We start from the raw sequence: 20498 nt of genomic DNA, 5'->3' as shown, positions 1-20498 counted from the left end.
GTAGTGTGCTTTAAAGTCAGAAAGTGAGAGTCCTCCAATTTCATTTTTCTTTTTCAAGAGTTTTTGGCTATTTGGGGCCCTTTACCCTTCCAAATAAATTTAGTAGTTGGCTTTTCCAATTCTGCAAAATTTGCTATTGGAATTTTTATTGGGATTGCATTGAATCGAAATCAATTGGATAAAATTGACATTTTAACAATACTTAGTCTTCCAGTCTGTGAAACACGAATGTCCTTTCAATTATTTAGGTCTTCTTTGATTTATTTTAGCATTACTTTGTAATTTTTTGAGTGCAGGTGCTTTATATCCTGTCTTAAGTTTATTCCTAGGCATTTGATTCTTTTTAGTTGCTATTTTAAGTGGAATTATTCCCCTGATTTCCTCTTCAGGTTACTCATTACTGGTATATATTTAGTCTACCCAATTTTTTTTTTTTACCCCTTATCTGCACCCCCCCATTATTTATTTATTATTAATTTTTTTTTTTTTACTTATCTGGCCATACCCTGGATTAAGGGAGCATCAAACAAGGTTTTCACAATCACACGGTCACGTTGTAAAAGCTATGTGGTTAAACAGTCAAGTTTGTTTTTTGCATGTTGATCTTGTTCCCCACCACTTTGCTGAGCTCCTTTATTAAGTCTAGTAGCCTTGTTGATTTTTTTGGATTTTCTAGGTATAGGATATTATTGTCTCCATTAGTGAAAGTTTTACTTCTTTCTCTCTGACTTTGGATGCCCCTTTTTTCTTTTCTTGCCTAATTGTTCTAGCTACAACTTCTAGTACAGTGTTCAATAATAGTTTTTAGTGTTGAATAATAATGTTGACAGTGGACATCCTTGTCTTGTTCCCAGTATTAGAGGGAAAACTTTCAGTTTTTCACCGTTGGGTATGATGCTAACTGTGGGTTTTCATATGTGCCCTTTATCATATTGAGGAGTTGTGAGTGACATATTGCAGTTTCTCTTCAACTGTTTATTGTAGAGATGTCTGTTTCTCCTTTCAGATTTGCTAGTGTTTGCCTCATTTATTTTGGGCACCCTGGTTAGTCACAAATATATTTATGATATTTCTTGGTCATTGCCACTTTGATTAATATATAATGTTCTTCTTTGTATTTTATAACAGTTTTGCATTTAAAATCTGTTTTGTCCTGTATTAGTATAGCTACCCAGCTTTTATTTTTTTTGAATACCGTTCATGTGGAGTATCTTTTTCTAGCCTTTTGCTTTTAACCTGTTTGTGTCCTTGGGTTTAAAGTGAGTTTCTTGCAGATAGCATATAGAAGGCTTATATTTTTTAATCAATCTGCAAGTCTGGATCTTTTGGGGAATTTAATCCATTAACATTCAGTGTTACTACTGTAAAGGCAGTATTTGTTTCAACCATTTTGTACTTTGGGTTTCGTATTCATACCTTATGTTTGTCTCTCTTTTTTCCTTTTTATTCCTCTTCCTGATAATCTTCTTTTCGACCCTCTCCTCCAAGCCTATCTCCCCTGTCCTTTCCTTTCAGTCTTTAGGACTCTTTTTAATATTCCTTATAGGGCTGGTCTCTTATTAACAAACTCTCAGCTTCTGCTTATCTGTGAGTATCTTAAATACTCCCTCATTTTTGAAGGACAGTTTTACTGGGTAGAGAATTCTTGGCTGGTAATTTTTTCTTTCAGTATCTTGAATATATGTTCCACTTTCATGGTTTTTGATGAGAAATCAGCATTTAGTCTTAATTGGGCATTCCTTGTATATGATGGATTGCTTATCTCTTGGTGCTTTCAGAATCTCTTTATCTTTGACATTTGACATTCTGATTGATATGTATCTTGGAGTAGGATTGTTCAGATTTATACAGTTTGGTGTATACGCTTCTTGGACCTGGATATCAATGCCTTTAATAAGAGTTGGGAAATTTTCAGCCATTATTTCCTCAAATATTCTTTCTTCCCCTGTCCCTTCTCCTTCTGGGACACATATGACGTGAGCGATTCTGTGCTTTGTGCTGTCAGTTCTCAGAGACCCTGCTCCATTTTTCCCATTCTTTTCATTACCTGTTCTTTAATCTGTTTGAATGTGGATTCCGTGTCTTCTAGCTTACTGATCTTTTTTCTGCCTGTTTAAACCTACATGCTTTCAGTATTTTTACCTATTGTCCCTTTCATTCCCATAAGATCTTTTCTTTTTCTTTGTATACTTTCAAATTCTTCTTTATGCTCACTCAGTGTCTTTTTAATATCCTTTATCTCTTTTAGCTGTCTCATTGAGTTTGTTTGGGATATTTATTTGAACATCTATGATTAGTTGTTCCAGCTTCTGTATCTCCCTTGACTTTTTGATTTGCTCCCTTGACTGTGCCATAGCTTCCTGTTTCTTAATATAGCTTATTATTTTTTGCTGATGTCTGGGCATCGGCTTATCTTGGTGAGTTTACTCTGAAGGTTGGATTCTCTCTCTTGCCAAAACTTTTGTGGTTGATTGGCTTTGTTCTAATGTTCTTCTTTGTCACTTGGTTTGTCAGTATTACCCAACCAGGGCTGGGCGAGGTACCCACGAAGGAGTACAAACCAGTTCCACAGGTCCCCAGAGAAGGTCAGGTAAAGATGCCTAAAAGTCTTTAATTTTGCTCCCCAACAGGGAACTGGCCCAACCTGCTTAGCATGTGGCCCTTTTTTGCCCAAAAGCCTTTTATATCTGCTCCTGGCGGTGCGCTTTCCTAGGCTGCCGGTAGAAGATGCTCTTCAACATCTTCTTCCCCTCCCTTTCAGAAGGCTGAGAAGGCGCCTGCTGACTCCAGACAGTGACATAGCTGTGCCAGGTGGAATGGGTTTCAACCACTGGTAGTTCCAACAGTCCAGACTCACTGACCAAAAACTGGCACAATCTAGACCGTGTCATGCCCTGTGGTCCTTTCACTCTGGAACTGTTCGCCGGCCAGAGACTGAAGAGTTGGAAAGTTTCTGTCCCAGGAGTGGACACCAGGAGCCTAGACTGCTGGGGGCGTCCCTTTTGTTCCTTCTGCACAGCTTTTCTTTCTCTTTATCCTGTACTTTTCTGGGTGTTGTAGAACACTTTCCCTGACCTCCAGAGCCCCAGATCTGTTTTTGCTGAGTTTTTATGGGAGAGAAGTGAGCCTAGCACTCCCTAATCTGCCATCTTGGATCCTTTCTAATTGGTTTTGATGCTACTAAGACTTCTCCCTTCTTAATTCTTACCTTGGGATATCTGCTGTCCTTAATGGGGCATTTAGGGTCATATTTGTTTACTTTGTACTGTTCCTAAGTACTTCAGCTGTACCAAACTGTCCCCATTATTCTCTGAGCACAACACTTTTATTTACCAATGACTGTGAACATTCCATTCCATAATTTGGGAATGCTTCCTGTTTCTTGCTATCTTTTTCTCCCCAAAACCTAATAATTATTCTTTGAGATTCTGATAAAAAATACTGCTTCCTGGGAAGATTTTACATATTTAGTTGCACTGCCTTTCTTGCATTCCTAAAGTTTATTTCTTATTACTGTTACCATGGTTTATTGTAATTATGTTACTTGTTTACTTGTCTTACTGCACTAGATTTTAAGCTCCTAGAAAGTAAGATTACTTTCCATGCCTCTTTTTTTTACTTCATGTTAACATTAATGTGAATTTTATTTAGTTAAACACACTGTTGGAGTTTTGGTAGTTACTGACTGCTTACAAATAAAAATTGAAGGGAATATTTATCAGCTGCCACAGTGTAGGTAAGCATCACAGATCCATTTGCACAATAGAGTCTTAATTGGAGAAAAATCTCAGAATGTTATTGGCAGTCATGTTGCAGAAAAAATAATCTTTGAGGCAAATTAATTTAGGAAGAGTACTTCTTAGTTGAATAAAATTTTTTTTTTTTTTAATTATAGCAGTAAGACAAATAATTGGTAGTACAAATTCAAAGGAAAAAGTAAAGCATGTCACCTTTACTTGCCACCTCCCTTTCTACAAGTACCAATTGCTTTTAATAAACCTTGAGATGTAATTTACATTTCCATACCTTTTTGAATTCCTGGATTAAAAAAAGCCTTTAATAGATTCTTATGGAGTGGAAAATGAATGAATAACGTCTCCCATAATGCCCAAGTGAGGTGTGCCAGGGTAGTTTGAAGGCATTGGAGTTATGTGTGTTTTAACATTAAGAAAATTTAGTTACTTAAAAATTCTTCTTTCTGAAAACTGGTCTGATAAATGTATGTTAAGTGCTTTCTACCAATGTTTCTCTTTTTTGGAAGGGTATATGGGCTGAGAATTGAACCTGGGTCTCCCCGTATGGCAGGCAAGCATTCTACCACTGAACTACCTGTGTACCCTTTGCTAATGTCTCTTTTTTTAAAAATACTTTTATTGCTAAATCTTCACACACATACATTCCTTACATGGTGTACAATCAGTGGCTCATAATATCATTACATAGTTGTGTATTCATCGTCATGATCATTTTTTAGAACATTTGCATGACTCCAGAAAAAGAAATGAAAAGAAAAAAGAAAAAACTCATACATACCATTCACCTTATCCTTCCCTCTTATTGACCACTAGTGTTTCCATCTACCCAATTTATTTTACCCTTTGTCCTCCTATTGTTCATTTATTTTTTTATCCATATTTTTAAATTCATCTCTCCATACCCTGGGTAAAAGGAGCAATAGACACAAGGTTTTCACAATCCCGCAGTCACATTGTAAAAGTTATATCTTTATACAGTTGTCTTCAAGAATCAAGGCTACTGGAACACAACTCAGCAGTTTCAGGCACTTCTTCCAACCACCCCAATGCACTATAAACTAAAAAGGGATATCCATATAATGCGTAAGAATAACCTCCAGGATAACCTCTTGACTCTGAAATCTCTCGGTCACTGAAGTTTTATTTTGTCGGGGAGTCATATAATAAGCAAACTAAATTACTGAAACGTGTCATATGTTTTTAAGTATGTCATGGGGAAAAATAAAGCAAAGAAGAGGATTCTGAGTTTGAAATAGTTTGTGTGTTGAAGGTTCCTGTCCTCCTGTATAGTCTGACTAAGAAAGGTCTTACTGAGAAAATAACATTTGCATAATGAAAGAAGTGGAGTGAGTTGGGCAAATATTTGGGGACAAGCTGAGATGACAGAGGGACCAGAAAGTATAAAAGCGCTGATGTGGATGCACGGGTGGTTCAGTGGTAGAGTGCTTGCTTTCCATGTGGGAGAGCTGGGTTCGATTCCCAGACCCTGCACCCCCCACCCCCACCCCCACCCCCCCAAAAAAAAGTGCTGATGTAGGAGATTGGTGAATTAGAGGAATAGCAAGGAGTTCCTTGTGACTGGAATGGAGTGGGGTAGGGAGAATAGTTGGAGGTGTGTCCATGGGTGAGAGCACATAGGTTCTTCATTCTGAACACAGTTTTTGGTGCCGAGTGAGTGGAAGTGCTCTTGTGTGTGTGCACTCTATCTCTGCACAGATGTTTGCATGCAGTTTGTCAGCTGGTACGTTTCACCATATGGTGAATGAGGGCTCTCAGGTCACTATCTGTAGTTCTCTTTTTCATTAGGTCATTTCTCTAGAGAGAATTCCTCTCATGTCCTGATGTAGGGGAAGGACTGCAAGTCAGGCCACCAGCCAGCAAGCACTCTAGGAATTGGGAATTAGGGGAAAGATGGTTGAGAGTCCTATTGTTTAACCCTTCTGTGTTCAGCATTGCACTGTATTTCCCAGCTTCAGCTATGCCCAGTGTCCCTGTCAGTGCTCCTGATTCAACTTCTCCAGAGTCAGTTTGGCTCTGTTCTTTCAGCAGGATGAGGGAGGGGCAGTTTCATGGCTACTTAGTGTAGGAGAAGGGGTCTGGGTAATTAATTATTCCTTGTATAGACTCTAAAATTTTATTTTCTTTATTAGAGAAATTGGGAGTTTACGGAACAATCACATAAAATACAGGATTCCCATATATCACCGTATTAACCCCTTGCATTGGGGTGGAACAGTTGTTACAGTTAATGAAAAAACATTTCTACGATTGTACTATTAACTGTAGTTCTTGGCTTAACTTAGGGTTCACTGTGTAGTTATGGATTTTTTTCCTTATATAGACCTTGAACCAATCCTCCTATTTTCATTTCCTGAAGTGCTTGCTGCGTTCAGTTACTGGCTTTCTGTTCTTGTGTGGAGCTTTCTTCTTGTTGGCAGTTCCCTGACTGCTTAGATTTCTGCTTTCACTCTTAAGTCAGTCATCACTTAACCACCTGGCTTCTAGCGTCCAGATTTTCTTGATATCTTTGTCTACTGTAGTCTCTCAGTCTTATTTTTTTTGTCCTTGTGAATTTATACCATTAAACATTTATTTTGGTAGAATTTCTGGAGAGAATGATCATGTTACTTTCTTCAGCAGTTTTATTGAGATATAGTCACAGATCATACAATCCATCTGATCATATTTTGGGGGGCAGGGGGGGTGGGGGGTGGGAGTTGGGGGCTGCATGGGCCGGGAATTGAACCCAGGTCTCCCGCATGGCAAGTGAGAATTCTGCTGCTGAACTACCCTTGCACCTTCCAGATCATATTATTTTAACTGGACAATTTTTTATTGTCAAGCTTTTATTATTTCCTTTATTGGATCAGTCTCTTGTCTCTAGTCTTTACCTTTCTTAGTTCTACATTGTAACCGTTATTTTTTTCAAAAGGCAAATCTATTTGTGACACTTTTCAACTTAAAATCCTTGAAGAGCTTCCTATTAATCAGTGGTTTTAATCTCCATTCTGATTCTTACAATTTTGTCATAATGTGTGAATTGTTTAACCTTCCCAAAGCTCAGTCTTCTCATCTTTAAATTCAGGATAATGGCCACTTGATAGGGCTGTACTTGCTCTATGCTCACTTGAATTGGTAAAGGCCTAACATAGTGCTTTGCGTTTGCTAAGGTTTGGGTTCAACAAAAGTGAATTCTCTTCCAGCCTTTTTAATGAAAAAGCAAGTTGAAGGACTGTACATCCTGTCTTAGAACTATTCCTATGTCTTTGAAAAGGAGGAAATTGAAACTCTAAGGACTTGATATTTTTATGTTTTCTTTGGTTGTAATTTGTTATCTTATGAGTAGGGGCTAAAGCCGTATTATATTTAGAGAAGATGATTTAAAAACTACCCACTCAACTTCAATTAAAATGTTCAAAAGTTTATTGGCAATTCCTTTTCTATTTACATCATCCAAGTAAACCTGAGTAAAATTGGGACTAGAATGCATCTTTCGTTGGAGTTGCCAGTTTTCAGTTTTCATTTTATTAAATCAGAAAGACAGTATTAGTTTGATTAGAATGTGTGTTTCCCTGCCCTTAACACACATACAGTGCCTCTGGGAATGCATATTTTCTGCCACAAAGCAAGACAAATTGACAGACATTTATCTAGGTGAACCTTCAAAGGTCTGAAAATCTTCTGGCAAGGTATATTTTTTAGGATGTTGGTTTTACAACAGGTTTTTCTTGCTCTAACTAGGACAAAAATAATAGTGCCTTAAAAAAGATAGAAAGCAACTTTTTCTTTCACATCAAGGACAGAGCTGGTTAAGTGGTGGGAGGTAGGGTGGCTCTCCTTCAAACTTGTTATTAAAGTCCCAGTTCCTTCTCTTTTGTTGCTCAATCTCTGTTGCTTTCATCTGAATGGATGATACTGGTTTTACAGTACATCCTCATGAAACACTACAATAGAAATTCAGCCTGTGGGAAGGCATAAAGAGTGAGGAGGGCAGGCATCTTCCTAATATGAGCATTACCCCACGCTTGGACATGACAAACTTCGGACCAGAGCCCAGCAGCCAGAATTTAGGCTCCTGTCCACACCCAGCTTCAAGGCAGACTAGAAGCATTAATTTCTGCTTGGGTGGCCATGTGTCCCACGAAGATTTAGGGGTTTTGATTAGCAGAAGGATGGAGAGGTTAGATTTTGAGGGGCATTTATTAGTCTCTGCTATGGCATAAGAATTATACTCTTTTTATCATTTAATCTGTGTTCTAGTTTGCTAGCTGCCGGAATGCAACACACCAGAGACTGATTGGCTTCTAATAAAAGGGGATTTATTTTGTTAGTTCTTCAGAGGAAAGGCAGCTAACTTTCCACTGAGGTTCTTTCTTACGTGGAAGGCACAGGATGGTCTGTGCCGGTCTTCTCTCCAGGTCCCTGGGTTCCAATAACTTTTCCCGGGGTGACTTCTTTCTCCATCTCCAAAGGCCTGGGCTGAGCTGCAAATGCTGAGATGAGGAATGCTGGGCTGCTTAGGCTGTGCTACATTGCGTTCTCTCATTTAAGCACCAGCCAATTAAGTCAAACGTCACTCATTGCAGCAGACAGGCCTCCTAGCTGACTGCAGATGTAATTAGCAACAGATGAGGTTCAGGTACCATTGGGTTATGTCCACAGCAGAAAAACTAGGTATGCTCACCTGGCCAAGTTGACAACTGAATCTAATTAACACAATCTGAGATACATAAAATATAATTGTTTTATTTATTGTTGACTTTGTTTACTTAACATTAAAATTTTATTTATAGAACTTTCATAGATTCATTTGAATCCCAGGTCCCAGCTCAGTTTAAGTATTAGGATTAAAAGGTTTTTTTGCTAATTCCATTATGGAAAACTTCACATATTTATAAAAGTTGAAAGAATAGTATCATGATCTCCCTTATACACATTACTTGTCTTCACTAATTATCAATTTGTGGCCAAACTTGGTTGGTTTCTGTTGCTAATCACACTCTTCCCCCTTTATTTTAAAGTCAATTCTAGGCCTCGTATCTTTTTTTTTTTTTTTCATGTGGGCAGGCACTGGGAAATGTACCTGGGTCTACATAGGCCTCATATCATTTTATCCTGAGATAGTTCAGTGTGTATTGCTAATAGATTCTTTTTTTAAAACAAACTATCAAATACTATTATTAAGCTTCTAAAAAATTTTTAATATGGTCAACTGTCCAGTCAGATTTCCCCCATTGTTTCTGTCTCTCTCCCAACATTTGACTTGGTCCTTTCAAGTAGAAGCCTTTTAGTCTGTAGGGTCCCTCTCCCTCTTTTTTAGTCGTTTTTTGTGATTGATTTGTTTAAGAATCCAGGTAACTTGTCCTTGTGAACTCACAAAATCCACATTGTGGATTTTGCTGATTGGTTCCTGTGATGTCAAGTAATGCTTTCCTCTGCCCTGTGTTTTCTTTAAACTGGTAATTAGGTTTTATCTGATTTGGGCTTAGGTTTTTGGTAATACTTCTTTACTGAGATGTGTACTTTTAGCAGGAGGCTCAAAGTGTCCCTTGTAATGAAGTGGCTCTGACTCTTCTTCTTTGTTGTGTCCTTTATGGTAGAGAGCAGGGCATGTGCATCATTCTCCTAAGCGTTCACTCTGGTTCTACCATGGCTGTGTGTGTGTGTGTGTGTTTCATGGAAAAGACTGAGAATGAGAATTCTGAGTCATCTGGGATCATCTGGATCCCAGGGCAGTACTCTTGGAAAAGAGACATGCCACAGGGCAGAGAAGAAGGCACCAGACCCCCAAGTTAAATGTTGTTTGTATTTTAGAGCCTATTTACTTTTTTGCTGCTAAATGTATGATAACTCAAATTTTGCATTTACTTGTATGTATTTATTGTCACCTTTGTTAATATAAAATTTATATGCAGTGAAATATAATTTCAAATATAAAACTAGATGACTTTTGTAAAAAGTTGTGTAACCCATACCACAATCATGATTTGAAATCTATGCATTACTCGTGTCCCTTTGCAGTTAATCCCCATCTTGCCCCCTGCTAACCACTGACCCCTTGTATATCTGGCTTCTTTCACTTAGCAATGCTTTTGACATTTATCCACATTTTTGTGTGTTATCAGTAGTTTTTCCCCTTTTGTTGCTGAGTTGTATTTCATTGTATAGCTCTACTGCAATTTGCTTACCATTCGCTGGGTGGAACATTTAGATTCTTTCTACTTTTTGAACGTTATGAATAAAGCTGTAATGAATATTGGTATACAAGCCTTTTTGTGGACATGTGTTTTCTTCTCTTGACTGTATAGGTAGGAGTGCCATTGGTGGTTCATATAGTAAGGGTATACTAACTTTATAAGAAATTGCCCAAGTGTTTACCAAGGTGGCTGTACTAGTTTAAATTCCCACCAGTAATGTATGAGAATTCCATTTGTTCCATAACCTCATTTATGCTTGATTTTTTTTCTTTTTTTGACTTTTAAATATTAGACAAACTAGACAGTGTGTAGTGGTATTTGGTTTTAACTTTAGTTTGTGTTCTCCCAATGGCTGAGGATGTTTAGCATTTTTCATGTGCTTATTTGGTTTTTGTATATCTTCTCTGTGAACTGAATGTTCTGAACTTTTGCCCATTTTTTATTGGATCGATTGTCATATTATTGGGTTGTAAGAAGTTCTTATGCATTTTGGATTCAAGTCCTTTATCGGTTATATGTATTTCACATCTTCTCTCCCAGTCTGTGACCTCCCTTTTCAGTTTTTACAGTGTCTTTTGAAGAGCGAATAAATTGTTTTTAATTTGTTATTTTTTCTTTTATAGTTTGTGCTTTTTGTGTCCCATTTAAGATATCTTTACCAACCCAAAATCACTAAGACTTTTTCCTATATTTTCTTCAAGGAGATTTTTAGTGTGAGCTTTTACTTTAAAGGGTCATGATTCATTTAGAATTTTTATGTATGATGGGAAGAAAATGTTGCGGTTCATTTTTGACATTTGGCTAACTCTTGTAATAGTATCATTTGTCAAATTAATATGCCATTGAATTGCCTTGACATCTTTGATGAAAGTCTGTTGGTTATGTATTTGTCTTTTTCTAGATTTCCATTTTTAAAATTGTTTTGTATACTCAAGATGCTTCAGGTTTCCATATAAATTTAGAATCAGCCTGTTAATTTTTTACAAAAGAGCCTGCAACAGTTTTAATATGGATTACATTGACTCCAAAAGAATTGGTATTTGATATTGATTGTTTTGATCCATGAGCATGGTATACCTCTATTTCTTTAAGACCCTGTGTTTATCAGCGATGTTTTGTTTTCAGTGTACAAGTTTTGCACGTATTAGACATTTCATATATTTTGATGCTATTATAAATTTTGTTGGTTTTGCTTCTGAATGTTGCTAATTTATAGAAATAGAATATTTTTGTAAAATGACCTTCCTAAACTTTTTTTTTTATTAAGTAATGGCTTTTTCTAGATTCCTTGGAATTTTTTTACGTAAATGATCATACAGTCTGCAAGTATAGACAGTTTTGCTTCTTTCTTATAGATATCTCTATTGTTTGTTGTATTTTTTGTTTCTTTTTCTTGTCTTTTTGGACTAGTAGAAGTGGTTAGAATGAACATCCTGGTCTTGTTCTTGAATTTGAGGGGTGGGGTGGAGAGTGAAGCACTCAGACTTTCACCCTTTAAGTGTGAGTTTAATTGTAGGCTTTTAAAAAAATTCAGATTAAGTTCTCTTTTTATTTCCAGTTTGCTGGGACTTTTTATTGTGAATGAGTGTTGAATTTTGTCAAATGCTTTTTATACATGTATTTAAATGATGTACAGTTTTTCTTTTTTAATCCTGTCAATATGGTACATTACATTGATTGATTTTTAAATATTAAACCAACTTATAAAGAGGAGGAAACTGATACGCAAAAGTGGTAACTGAGCAGACATGGGAACTCAAAAAGCTGCAATATGGGATTATTGTAAGGTCAAGCAGATAATCATATCTTAGGGTGATAGTAATGTATACAGTAGAGGTACACAATGTAAACACAGATGGGAAACCTAAATATTTGAAGAACATGGGTTTAAATTTTGTTTTTCTTTTTTTTCCAGAAGCTGCATTAATTTGTAGAAATTGATCACTCTTTGTGGCAAGGTTTCCTTATCTAAAAAAATAATGGAGGTTCTGTATTTCTTTGATTCTAATATTACGCACCCATTTTCTTTCTCAGCAGTACTGAAATCAGGATGGGTCTTAAAGTTACTGGCCATAGAAACTGTCAGCATCCTGGTTAGAGGAGTGAGCTGTAATGCACAGGTATTTGTTACTGCCTGTCTCAGTTTATCTTTAGACATGTATAGAGGGGCATCTGGTTATCAGCCCAGGTGAATTATTTACTGGCCTAACACCTCATACAGGTGAAATTGTTATAGTATATTTAAAACAGTTTAAAGTGTTCTGATTAAAGTAATGTGAGCATTTGGCTGGTAGGTTTTATAGAAGAGCTGGTAATAAAAGCAAGACTTCCTTCTTCCCCATTCTCATTTACTTTCCACAGAGCTTTTGATTTACTTGCAGTTTGGTTTTGTTGGTTACTCACATATGTCCAATTTTTATGAACCCTTCAATGATTATCCACATTTTTCTGGTCTTGTTTCATCTGTTCTGCCCCTATACCCATACATACTTTTTGGGGGAGTGTTTTTTTTTTTCTTTAATGCAGTTTTATTGGGATATATTCACATGCCATGCCATCTGTGCAAAGAACACAGTCAGTGGCTCACAGTACCATCACACAGTTATGCATTCATTAACATAATCAGTTTTGTAGGGAAGCCCCACCCACCCACAAAAACGGGGAGAATACCTAAACATTCCATACCCCTTATCCTCCCATCGTTGATCCCCCTAGTAATTGTGTAGTATATTTGTTACTTTTGATGAAAGAATATTAAGATATTACTGTTAACTATGGTCCTTAGTTTACAGTAAGTGCATTTTTTCCCATATACCCCTCTTATTAACTTGTAGTAGTTTTGAACATTTGTTCTAGTTCATGGAGGAAATTTTTATATTTGTGCAGTTAATCACAGTCATTATTACCACAAGATTTACGAATTTATACAGGCCTGAGTTTTAACCTCTGGCTTTCCTTCTGTTGACATACATGACTCTAAACTTTCCTGTCAGCCACATTGACCAGCAGTTCAGCACTGTTAATTATACTCACAGTAATGTGCTACCATCAACTTTATCCATTTCCATTCATTCGAGTACAACCCAGTTAGAAATTCTGCCCATTTAAAGTAAGAGCTCCCTATTCTCTAGCCTCATTCTATCTCCTGGTAACCTATATTCTGGATTCCATGTTCATGAGTTTATATAGTATAATTAGTTTATGTTTGTGAGATCACACAATATTTCTTCTTTTGTGTCTGACTTTTAACACTCAATATAATGTCCTCAAGATTCACCTATGTTGTCACCTGCATCATTGGAGAGTATTTTAAAGCAAATTTCAGATATTATATCATTATCATTTCACCCATAAATAATTCTGTGTACATCTTTAACATATAAAGAAATTTAAATATGTATATCTACATCTGCAATGTTCTCATCACACGTAACATTTTTTAAGGCCTCAGTAAATAATATAATCTAATTCTCAAACTATATCTAAATTTTCCTACTTATGTCAGAAATGTCTGCAGTTGATTTGTATGAATCAGAATCCAAACATGCTTCACACATTACATTTGGTCGTTAGGTATTTTTGCCTTACAAAATCTTTAACAGTACTCCCCCCATCATACCACTCACCCATTTTCCCCAGGCCATTTACTTTTTAAAGAAACATGTTCCTCATTCTGACTTTGTCCGATCACCTCCTGTACAGTTACACATCTAGAGGCCTAATTAGATGCTCTGCTCCCCTTCCCTCTTTTATGGCCTGGGGAATAAATGCTGGGGAGGTGAGGTGAGGAATGGCGGTAGTTGATCTCTTTGTTTTCTGTCCTACCTCACATCTCCACCCCTCATTCACCCAGTCTAGGGAATCATCTGGCTTCTGCTGGTAAATTCTGTGGTATCCTTTGCTCAGCTTCAACAGCTTCTGTCAACTTTCTCTCTATGATGATTTCTTTCCTTTTGTCTTCATTTTGTGGGGTTAAACTTTGCTTAATTCTTTATTATAAGTTTAGTAGGGAAAGATAAACAGGTATACTAGACTGAACTAGAAGGCTCATTGTAGAAGTTTAATGTAAATGTAGATCTCTAATTATTCCTTAAACTTTGTTAAAAAAGATTATCACCTTAGGGTGAATTAAGCACTGGAACAAAAAAAAACTTACGATATTTAGATCACCTATACCAGACAATGCAATTGAAGGCAGTTGAAATTGCCAAGATTCTGAGAAGAGATGGTAAAGTTTTGTAAGCTATGAAATTTTGCATTATGAGTATTTCACTGATTATGAAGGACTGTTCTGAGGCCTCAGATATCTGTCCAAAGCATACCTTTTCAAGAAAAACGTTGAATCTTCTAGCAATGTATAATTTAAATCAGGAGAATACAAACTTATTTATTCTAAGGCTAATCAAATGGAAAATACCTTGAAATTATGCTATTCAAAATAAAGGTGCTAAAGAGATCATAATCCTAAGCCCTGCTTGGAAAATACAACCTGAGATGCTCAACTTCACCCTATACAACCAGCTGAAGGGTTCAGGAATACCTCTAGATTTGGTACAGAAAAGGCTTAAATTCTAACTACAGTTCTTAAATCCTGGAAGGAAAAGGGATATGCAGCTGCATGGATAATTATATGCTGTTGTTCGAAAACTTTGTTTTGCACATTTAATGTTAATTTTAGAAAAGCAAGGAAATTTATTTAATTTATGATACACTTTAGAATTTAAGCTAAAGGTAATTGGCTTGTTGAAGGGTTTAAATGACATGATACAAGCAGGATAGCTACTTAAAGTCCTGGCACAATATAGGAATTCAAGAAATTTGTCAATTCTGTTAACTTATTATGTGATTTTGGGTGATATTTGATATGAGCAAAGTGGTCTTTAAGGTGTTTTTTTTAATCTCTTATAACCTTTGAATGATCAAAACAAGATTAATAGTCATTTTTGGAGGTAGAGAATTTTCAGAAGAAAGAGACATATGTTATGAATTTCAGAATGTTTCTGTCAAGTTACTTTAAAGTTTTTGTGCATAAGATTTTAAGTGCTCTCAGTTATCTAGAAAATAGATGCTCCAGATGATTCACAAGCTTTTACTAAATTTGTCTTTTTTTGTTTCTTTACCATTGTGCCTTTTGACCTAATAGTTTATGGCAGTCTAAATATTTTATGCTAGGCTCTGAATAATTTGAGATTTTATTTGACCATCATGTGTGGTTATACTTTAGAGTTGTTAATATGTAGAGGACTGTGCATTTGTTGAATTGAAACCTTACTAATTAAGATGAATTGGAAGTCGATTGTGAGGCTAAAAAAATATTTATTCCTTCTAGCCTCCTATATTCTGGAACAGCTAGAAGGAAGAATCTGAGATGATGGTATGGTAGCCCATGACAAACTTTGGGATTGGTCCTGTAACTTCTTGTTGAGGAGTGCTTTGAAAACTATTGCTTTTTTCTTTCTTTGCTTTGTTTGTATATATTATACTAAACAATAAAAAAAGTTAAAAGAGGATGAATTGGGGAGAAACAGACAATAAGAAAATTATATTTATAAGTTTTCTTAAAAGAAACTAGTTTATAATGTTTCAGATAATATGCAGTTATATGACTTAATGATAAGGTATATATTTTTTGAAGCAGGAAGACTATAATTGTTGACTTGGATAAATAAGTTAGCATTGCTTAATGCTTAAGCTTTCACTGTTCTTACTCAAATGTTGTGCTTCAATAAATAGTAATGCTTCACATAACAGGATTGTTGGGCAACTTGGATTTTATAGCCATTATTTCACCATTCCTTATTATACCTCTTTTTGAGAAACACACTGATGTGTGTTTGTGTATTTGGAACTTAGTTTTGTATATTCTTTTATAAATCATTTTTTATATATTCCAGTACCTTGCCATCATTTTGAACATGTTAAATCATCACTGTAACAGAGGTAGAGAAAAACCCAGGACCTTTGGATATATCAGTTCTGTGTTTTTTCCTTTGCATTTGTCTTTGAACTTTTTGCTTTCATAAATTTATTTCTTCTTTCCATTCCTATTCCTTTGCATTCACTCATCTTGATATTTTTCTTGAACTATTATATTAGCTTTGTAACTTGTCTTAGCTGACTTCAGTCCATCTCACATATGATAATAATCTCAGGTACAGTAGTTGGTTCTCTTATTCCACATCTCAGAAATATTTCATTGTTTTCCATTGTCCACTAGATTCCTCAGTGCCTTCCACAACTTAACCAATCACTTTATTTTTATCTATCCATTTATTTGTTCAGCCATATTTATTAAGCTTCTTCTGTGATCTTAGACACACTGCTGGACTCTGAGGATAAAAGGGTGAGTGAAACCAAATAGAACAGTGCACGGGTGGTTCAGTGGTAGAATCCTCACCTTCTATGTGGGAGACCCGAGTTCACTTCCCAGACCATGCAGCAACAACAACAAAAAACCAAATAGGAGCCCTACACCCATGGATCTGGTTGGGAAGACAGACATTAATGAAACTATCAAATAGATAAAGGTAAAGTTGCTGTCAGATAACATCTACAAATAGTGAGCGTGGGGGAGGGGTGGAATATGTGCCATGAGAACCTGCATGAAAGGCATTAGATCAAGTCATGGAAGGCTAAAATTTGGAGAGAGGGTAGGATTTCCTAAACAGAAAATGGGAAAGAAAATCATACTAGGCAGGGGTACTAGTATGTACAAAGGCTCTAACCAAAGGGAGTGTGTTTTGTGAATGAGGAACTTAGCAAAAAGAGAGAGGAATCATAAGATGAGACTGGAAAAGAAGCTTGACCACACAAGGCTTTAAGGCTTTGCTAAATAATGTTTTCATTTTAATATAAAAGCAATAGGAAGCCATCTAAAGGTTGTTTCTGAGGGTCAGGCAATGGATATTTCTAGACCAGTCAACCATGTAAATTTTAGTCCTGATGACAGGAGCTCAAATAAGAAGCTTGGTGATGGTAGTAGAGAAGAAGAGAAACAGCAGTTTTAGAAGATAATTTGGAAGGTTAAATCAATAAAAGTTGCTGGCAATACTGCATTGGGGGAGTAAGGAAGAAGGGGATGGCTTCTTGCAAAACCATATAAATTATGGTGCCATTTACGGAACTGCAGAATGTTGAAAGAGGATGATTTTTGCAGAGGAATATTATAAGCTCATTTGAATATGTTCAGTTTGAGGTGACTGAGCCATTCAAGAGGGAATGTTAAGGAGACAGGAGAATATTTGATGCTCAGAAGAGAGATCGAGGCTGGACATGTATAGTTTTGGGGCATTCTCTGAGTGTGGGTAGTGACTTTAGATATGTGGGGTGAAGATTTAGAGTTTAAATTGGCTAAAGGCTAAGGTAGAAGAAACCTTAAGGATATACAAATACTTAAGGGCCAAGTACGGAATATTGAGTTGGAGTGGTGGGGTTGGGGGATTGGGAACTGGACACGGAAGCATCCAGAGAAGAGGATGAAAGCTGTGAGAAAAGCCAAAGGAAAAATGTTTGTCAAAGACTGGTGGTAAATAGTGTTACATGCTGCTGGGAAGTCAAATTGGAAAAGTCTTCACTAAGTCTAATGATCCTTTTAGTTGTCAATTGCTATATAGCAAATTACCCTGAAACTTAGTAGCTTTAAAATAACAACACTTTCTTATTTCTTATGATTGTGTGGGTTGGCTGCATCAATTGGGGTTCTTAGCTGGGGCTTTGAACATCCCAGGTAGTTACATGTCTGGTCTTTGGTGCTGGCTGTTCGCTGGGGCACCTTGTATCTTGTCCCTGTAGCCTCTTTCTCTCCATGTGATTTCTCATAATATTCTAATTTGAGCTTCTTGGCACAGCAGCTGACTTCTAAGAGTGTAAGAATGAAGCTGGAAGGCTTAAGAGTAGGCCCACTTGATTTCAAAACTTATTACAAACCTAGGGTAATCAAAATACTGGCACAGATATAGTTATAAACCAATGGAATAGAATGAACCCTCATGGCTATGGTCAATAAATTTTTGACAAGAGGTACCAGCTCCATACAATAGGGAGAAAAATCATCTTCAGCAAGTGGTGCTGGGAATGCAAAAGAAAGAAAATGTGAACTCATTCTTCATATGGGTACTAAAAATTAACTAAAAATTAATCACCTTAACATAGAGCTAAACCTAAAAAACTTTTAGAAGAAAATATAGGGAAATGTCTTTAAGACTTTGTTATAGGCAATGGTTTCTTAGATTTTACATCAAAAACACAAGCAATAAAACAAAAATAAATTGGACTTCATCAAAATTAAAAACTTTGTGCCTCAGAGAACATTATCAAGAAAGTAAAAAGACAACCAATAGAATGGGAGATAATATTCAGAAACCATGTTTCTGATAAGCATTTAATTTCTAGAATATATCAAAACTTTTAGAGCACAACAGAAATGTAGAGAACCAAATTTAAAAACAACCATGAAGATAAACAGATGATCAATAAGTACATGAAAAGATGCTCATCGTCATCAGCCATTAGAGAAATGAAAATCTAAACCACAGAGAGATACCACTTTACAACCAGTAGTATGGCTATTATTAAAATAGAAAATAACAGGTATTGGTGAGGATGCAGAGAACTAACAATTGTACATTCTTGGCAAGAATGCAAAATGGTACAGCTACTATGGAAATCATCTTGACAGTTCATCAAAAAACAAAATTACAAGGCCCAGCAATCCCACTTCTAGATGTCTGTCTACTCCAAAGAATTGAAAGCAGGAACTCAAACAACTATTTGTACACCATTGTCCCTAGCAGCATTATTCACAATAGCCTGCAACCAAAGTATCCATCAACAGATGAATGGATAAACAACTTGTATATTCTCACAATGGAATGTTATTCAGCTGTGCAGAGAAATGAAGTTCTGATATTGTGACAACATGGATGAGCCTTAAAGACATCATGCTGGGTGAAATAAGCCAGACACAGAGGACAGATATGTGATTTCACGAAAATGGAATAAGTAGAATATGCAGATTCATAGAATAGAAAATAGATTACTGGTTACCAGCAATAGGTGGAGGGGAAATGGAGAGCTAATGCTTAATGGGAATAGCGCTCTTTTTGGGGTGATGGAAGAGTTTTGTGAATGTGATTAATTCCATTGCATTGCATTCTTGAAAGTGTTTAAAATGGGAAATTTTATGTTGTATACATGTTAGCACAGTTAACAAGAGAGTAGACCTGTAACACCTGCACCATTTTACATTAGTTAGAGTAAATCAACCAGCCCAGCTGAAGGAGAAGGGAAATAGATTCTGTCTGTTGAGCAGGAAATGGCAAAGTCAAATTGTAAAAGGGCACAAGAGTCAGGTTGGAATGGGTAGTTACAGCCATCTTTGCAAGCAGTTTACCATGGTGACAATCAAAGGGCATTGAAAACCTTAGGATGAGAGTTGTTTTAATGAAGTGATGGAGCAGAAGCTGAAGTGGACTGAGAAATAATTAGGAGATGAAGCAAAATTCCTAATACGCCTCTGTATTTTCACTAACCTTGACTCAAACCAGCCTCCCAATTCTTTGAATGCTGACTGTTTCTTTACTCATGTGCTTCCTCTCCCTGAATGTTTCTCATCTCTCTTCCATATTAAAATCTCCAGATTCTCTCTCCTTCACTGTTATGAAGTTTTTAAAATTTCTTATTGGTATATATTGTTTTTTATTGATATATATTCACATACCATGTAATCACCCAAAGTATACCATCAGTGGTTCACAGTATCATCATATAGCTGTGCATTTCTCGTTGCAATCAACTTTTTTCTCTTTTTTTGTGGGGGAAAAAAAAACGTACATACAAAAAAGCAATAAATTTCAATGCCCATCGCAACAATTAGTTGTAGAACAGCTTCAGAGTTTGGCATGGGTTACTCTTCTACATTTTAGAGTTAAAAAATATATCAATATAATAACTCAACAATTGTACTTGTTTGTTAAACCCTACCTTCTGTGTATAACTCCACCATCAACTTTGATCTTTCTCCTACTCTTTAGACGTATTTGTGCTATGCCCACTCTGAGTTTTTCATGTTGGAAGGAGCTGTCGATAATATGGGCTAGGGGGATGTAACTAGTTGATGTTCTGGCAAGGCTAACCTCTCTGCATTTCAGAACTTATCTGGTCCAGGTTTACATTTGGAACTTGTAGGTTTCTGGAAAGTTACCCTAGTGCATGGAACCTTTGTAGAATCTTACATAATGCCTAAGTGTTCTTTAGGATTGGCAGGAATAGTTTTGGTTGGGGTTTGGCAGGCTAAACTTTGCATGAAAAGTGACCTCCAGAATAGCCTCTTGACTCTATTTGAACTCTCTCAGCCACTGATACCTTATTTGTTTTATTTCCTTTCCCCCTTTTGTTCAGATGGCATTGTTGATCTCATAATGTCAGGGCCAGACTCATCCCCGGAAGTCAGCTCTCATGCCGCCAGGGAAATTTTCACCCCTGGATGTCATGTCGCGTATAGGGGGACAGCTATGATTTCACTTGCAGAGTTGGCATTAGAGAGAGA

General features: G+C 36.5%; 1 protein-coding gene across 3 annotated transcripts in view; it reads left to right on the top strand.

Annotated features, from left to right (window-relative positions):
- Positions 1–20498, top strand: part of INTS6 (integrator complex subunit 6) — a 112887-nt gene that overhangs the window by 41852 nt on the left and 50537 nt on the right. The window contains exon 2 of one of the 3 annotated variants that reach the window (XM_077158118.1): positions 11990–12072. The exons of the other annotated variants lie outside the window; for them this stretch is intronic. Within the exon in view, the coding sequence (XP_077014233.1) occupies positions 11990–12072 (83 nt within the window). The remainder of the gene's footprint in view (positions 1–11989; positions 12073–20498) is intronic. 3 annotated transcript variants of the gene reach the window in all.

The sequence above is a fragment of the Tamandua tetradactyla genome, chromosome 4, assembly GCF_023851605.1.
Source record: "Tamandua tetradactyla isolate mTamTet1 chromosome 4, mTamTet1.pri, whole genome shotgun sequence".
Classification (NCBI taxonomy): Eukaryota; Metazoa; Chordata; class Mammalia; order Pilosa; family Myrmecophagidae; genus Tamandua; species Tamandua tetradactyla.
The sequence above is the reverse complement of the archived record's forward strand: the minus strand, read 5'-3'. Positions and strand labels throughout refer to the sequence as shown.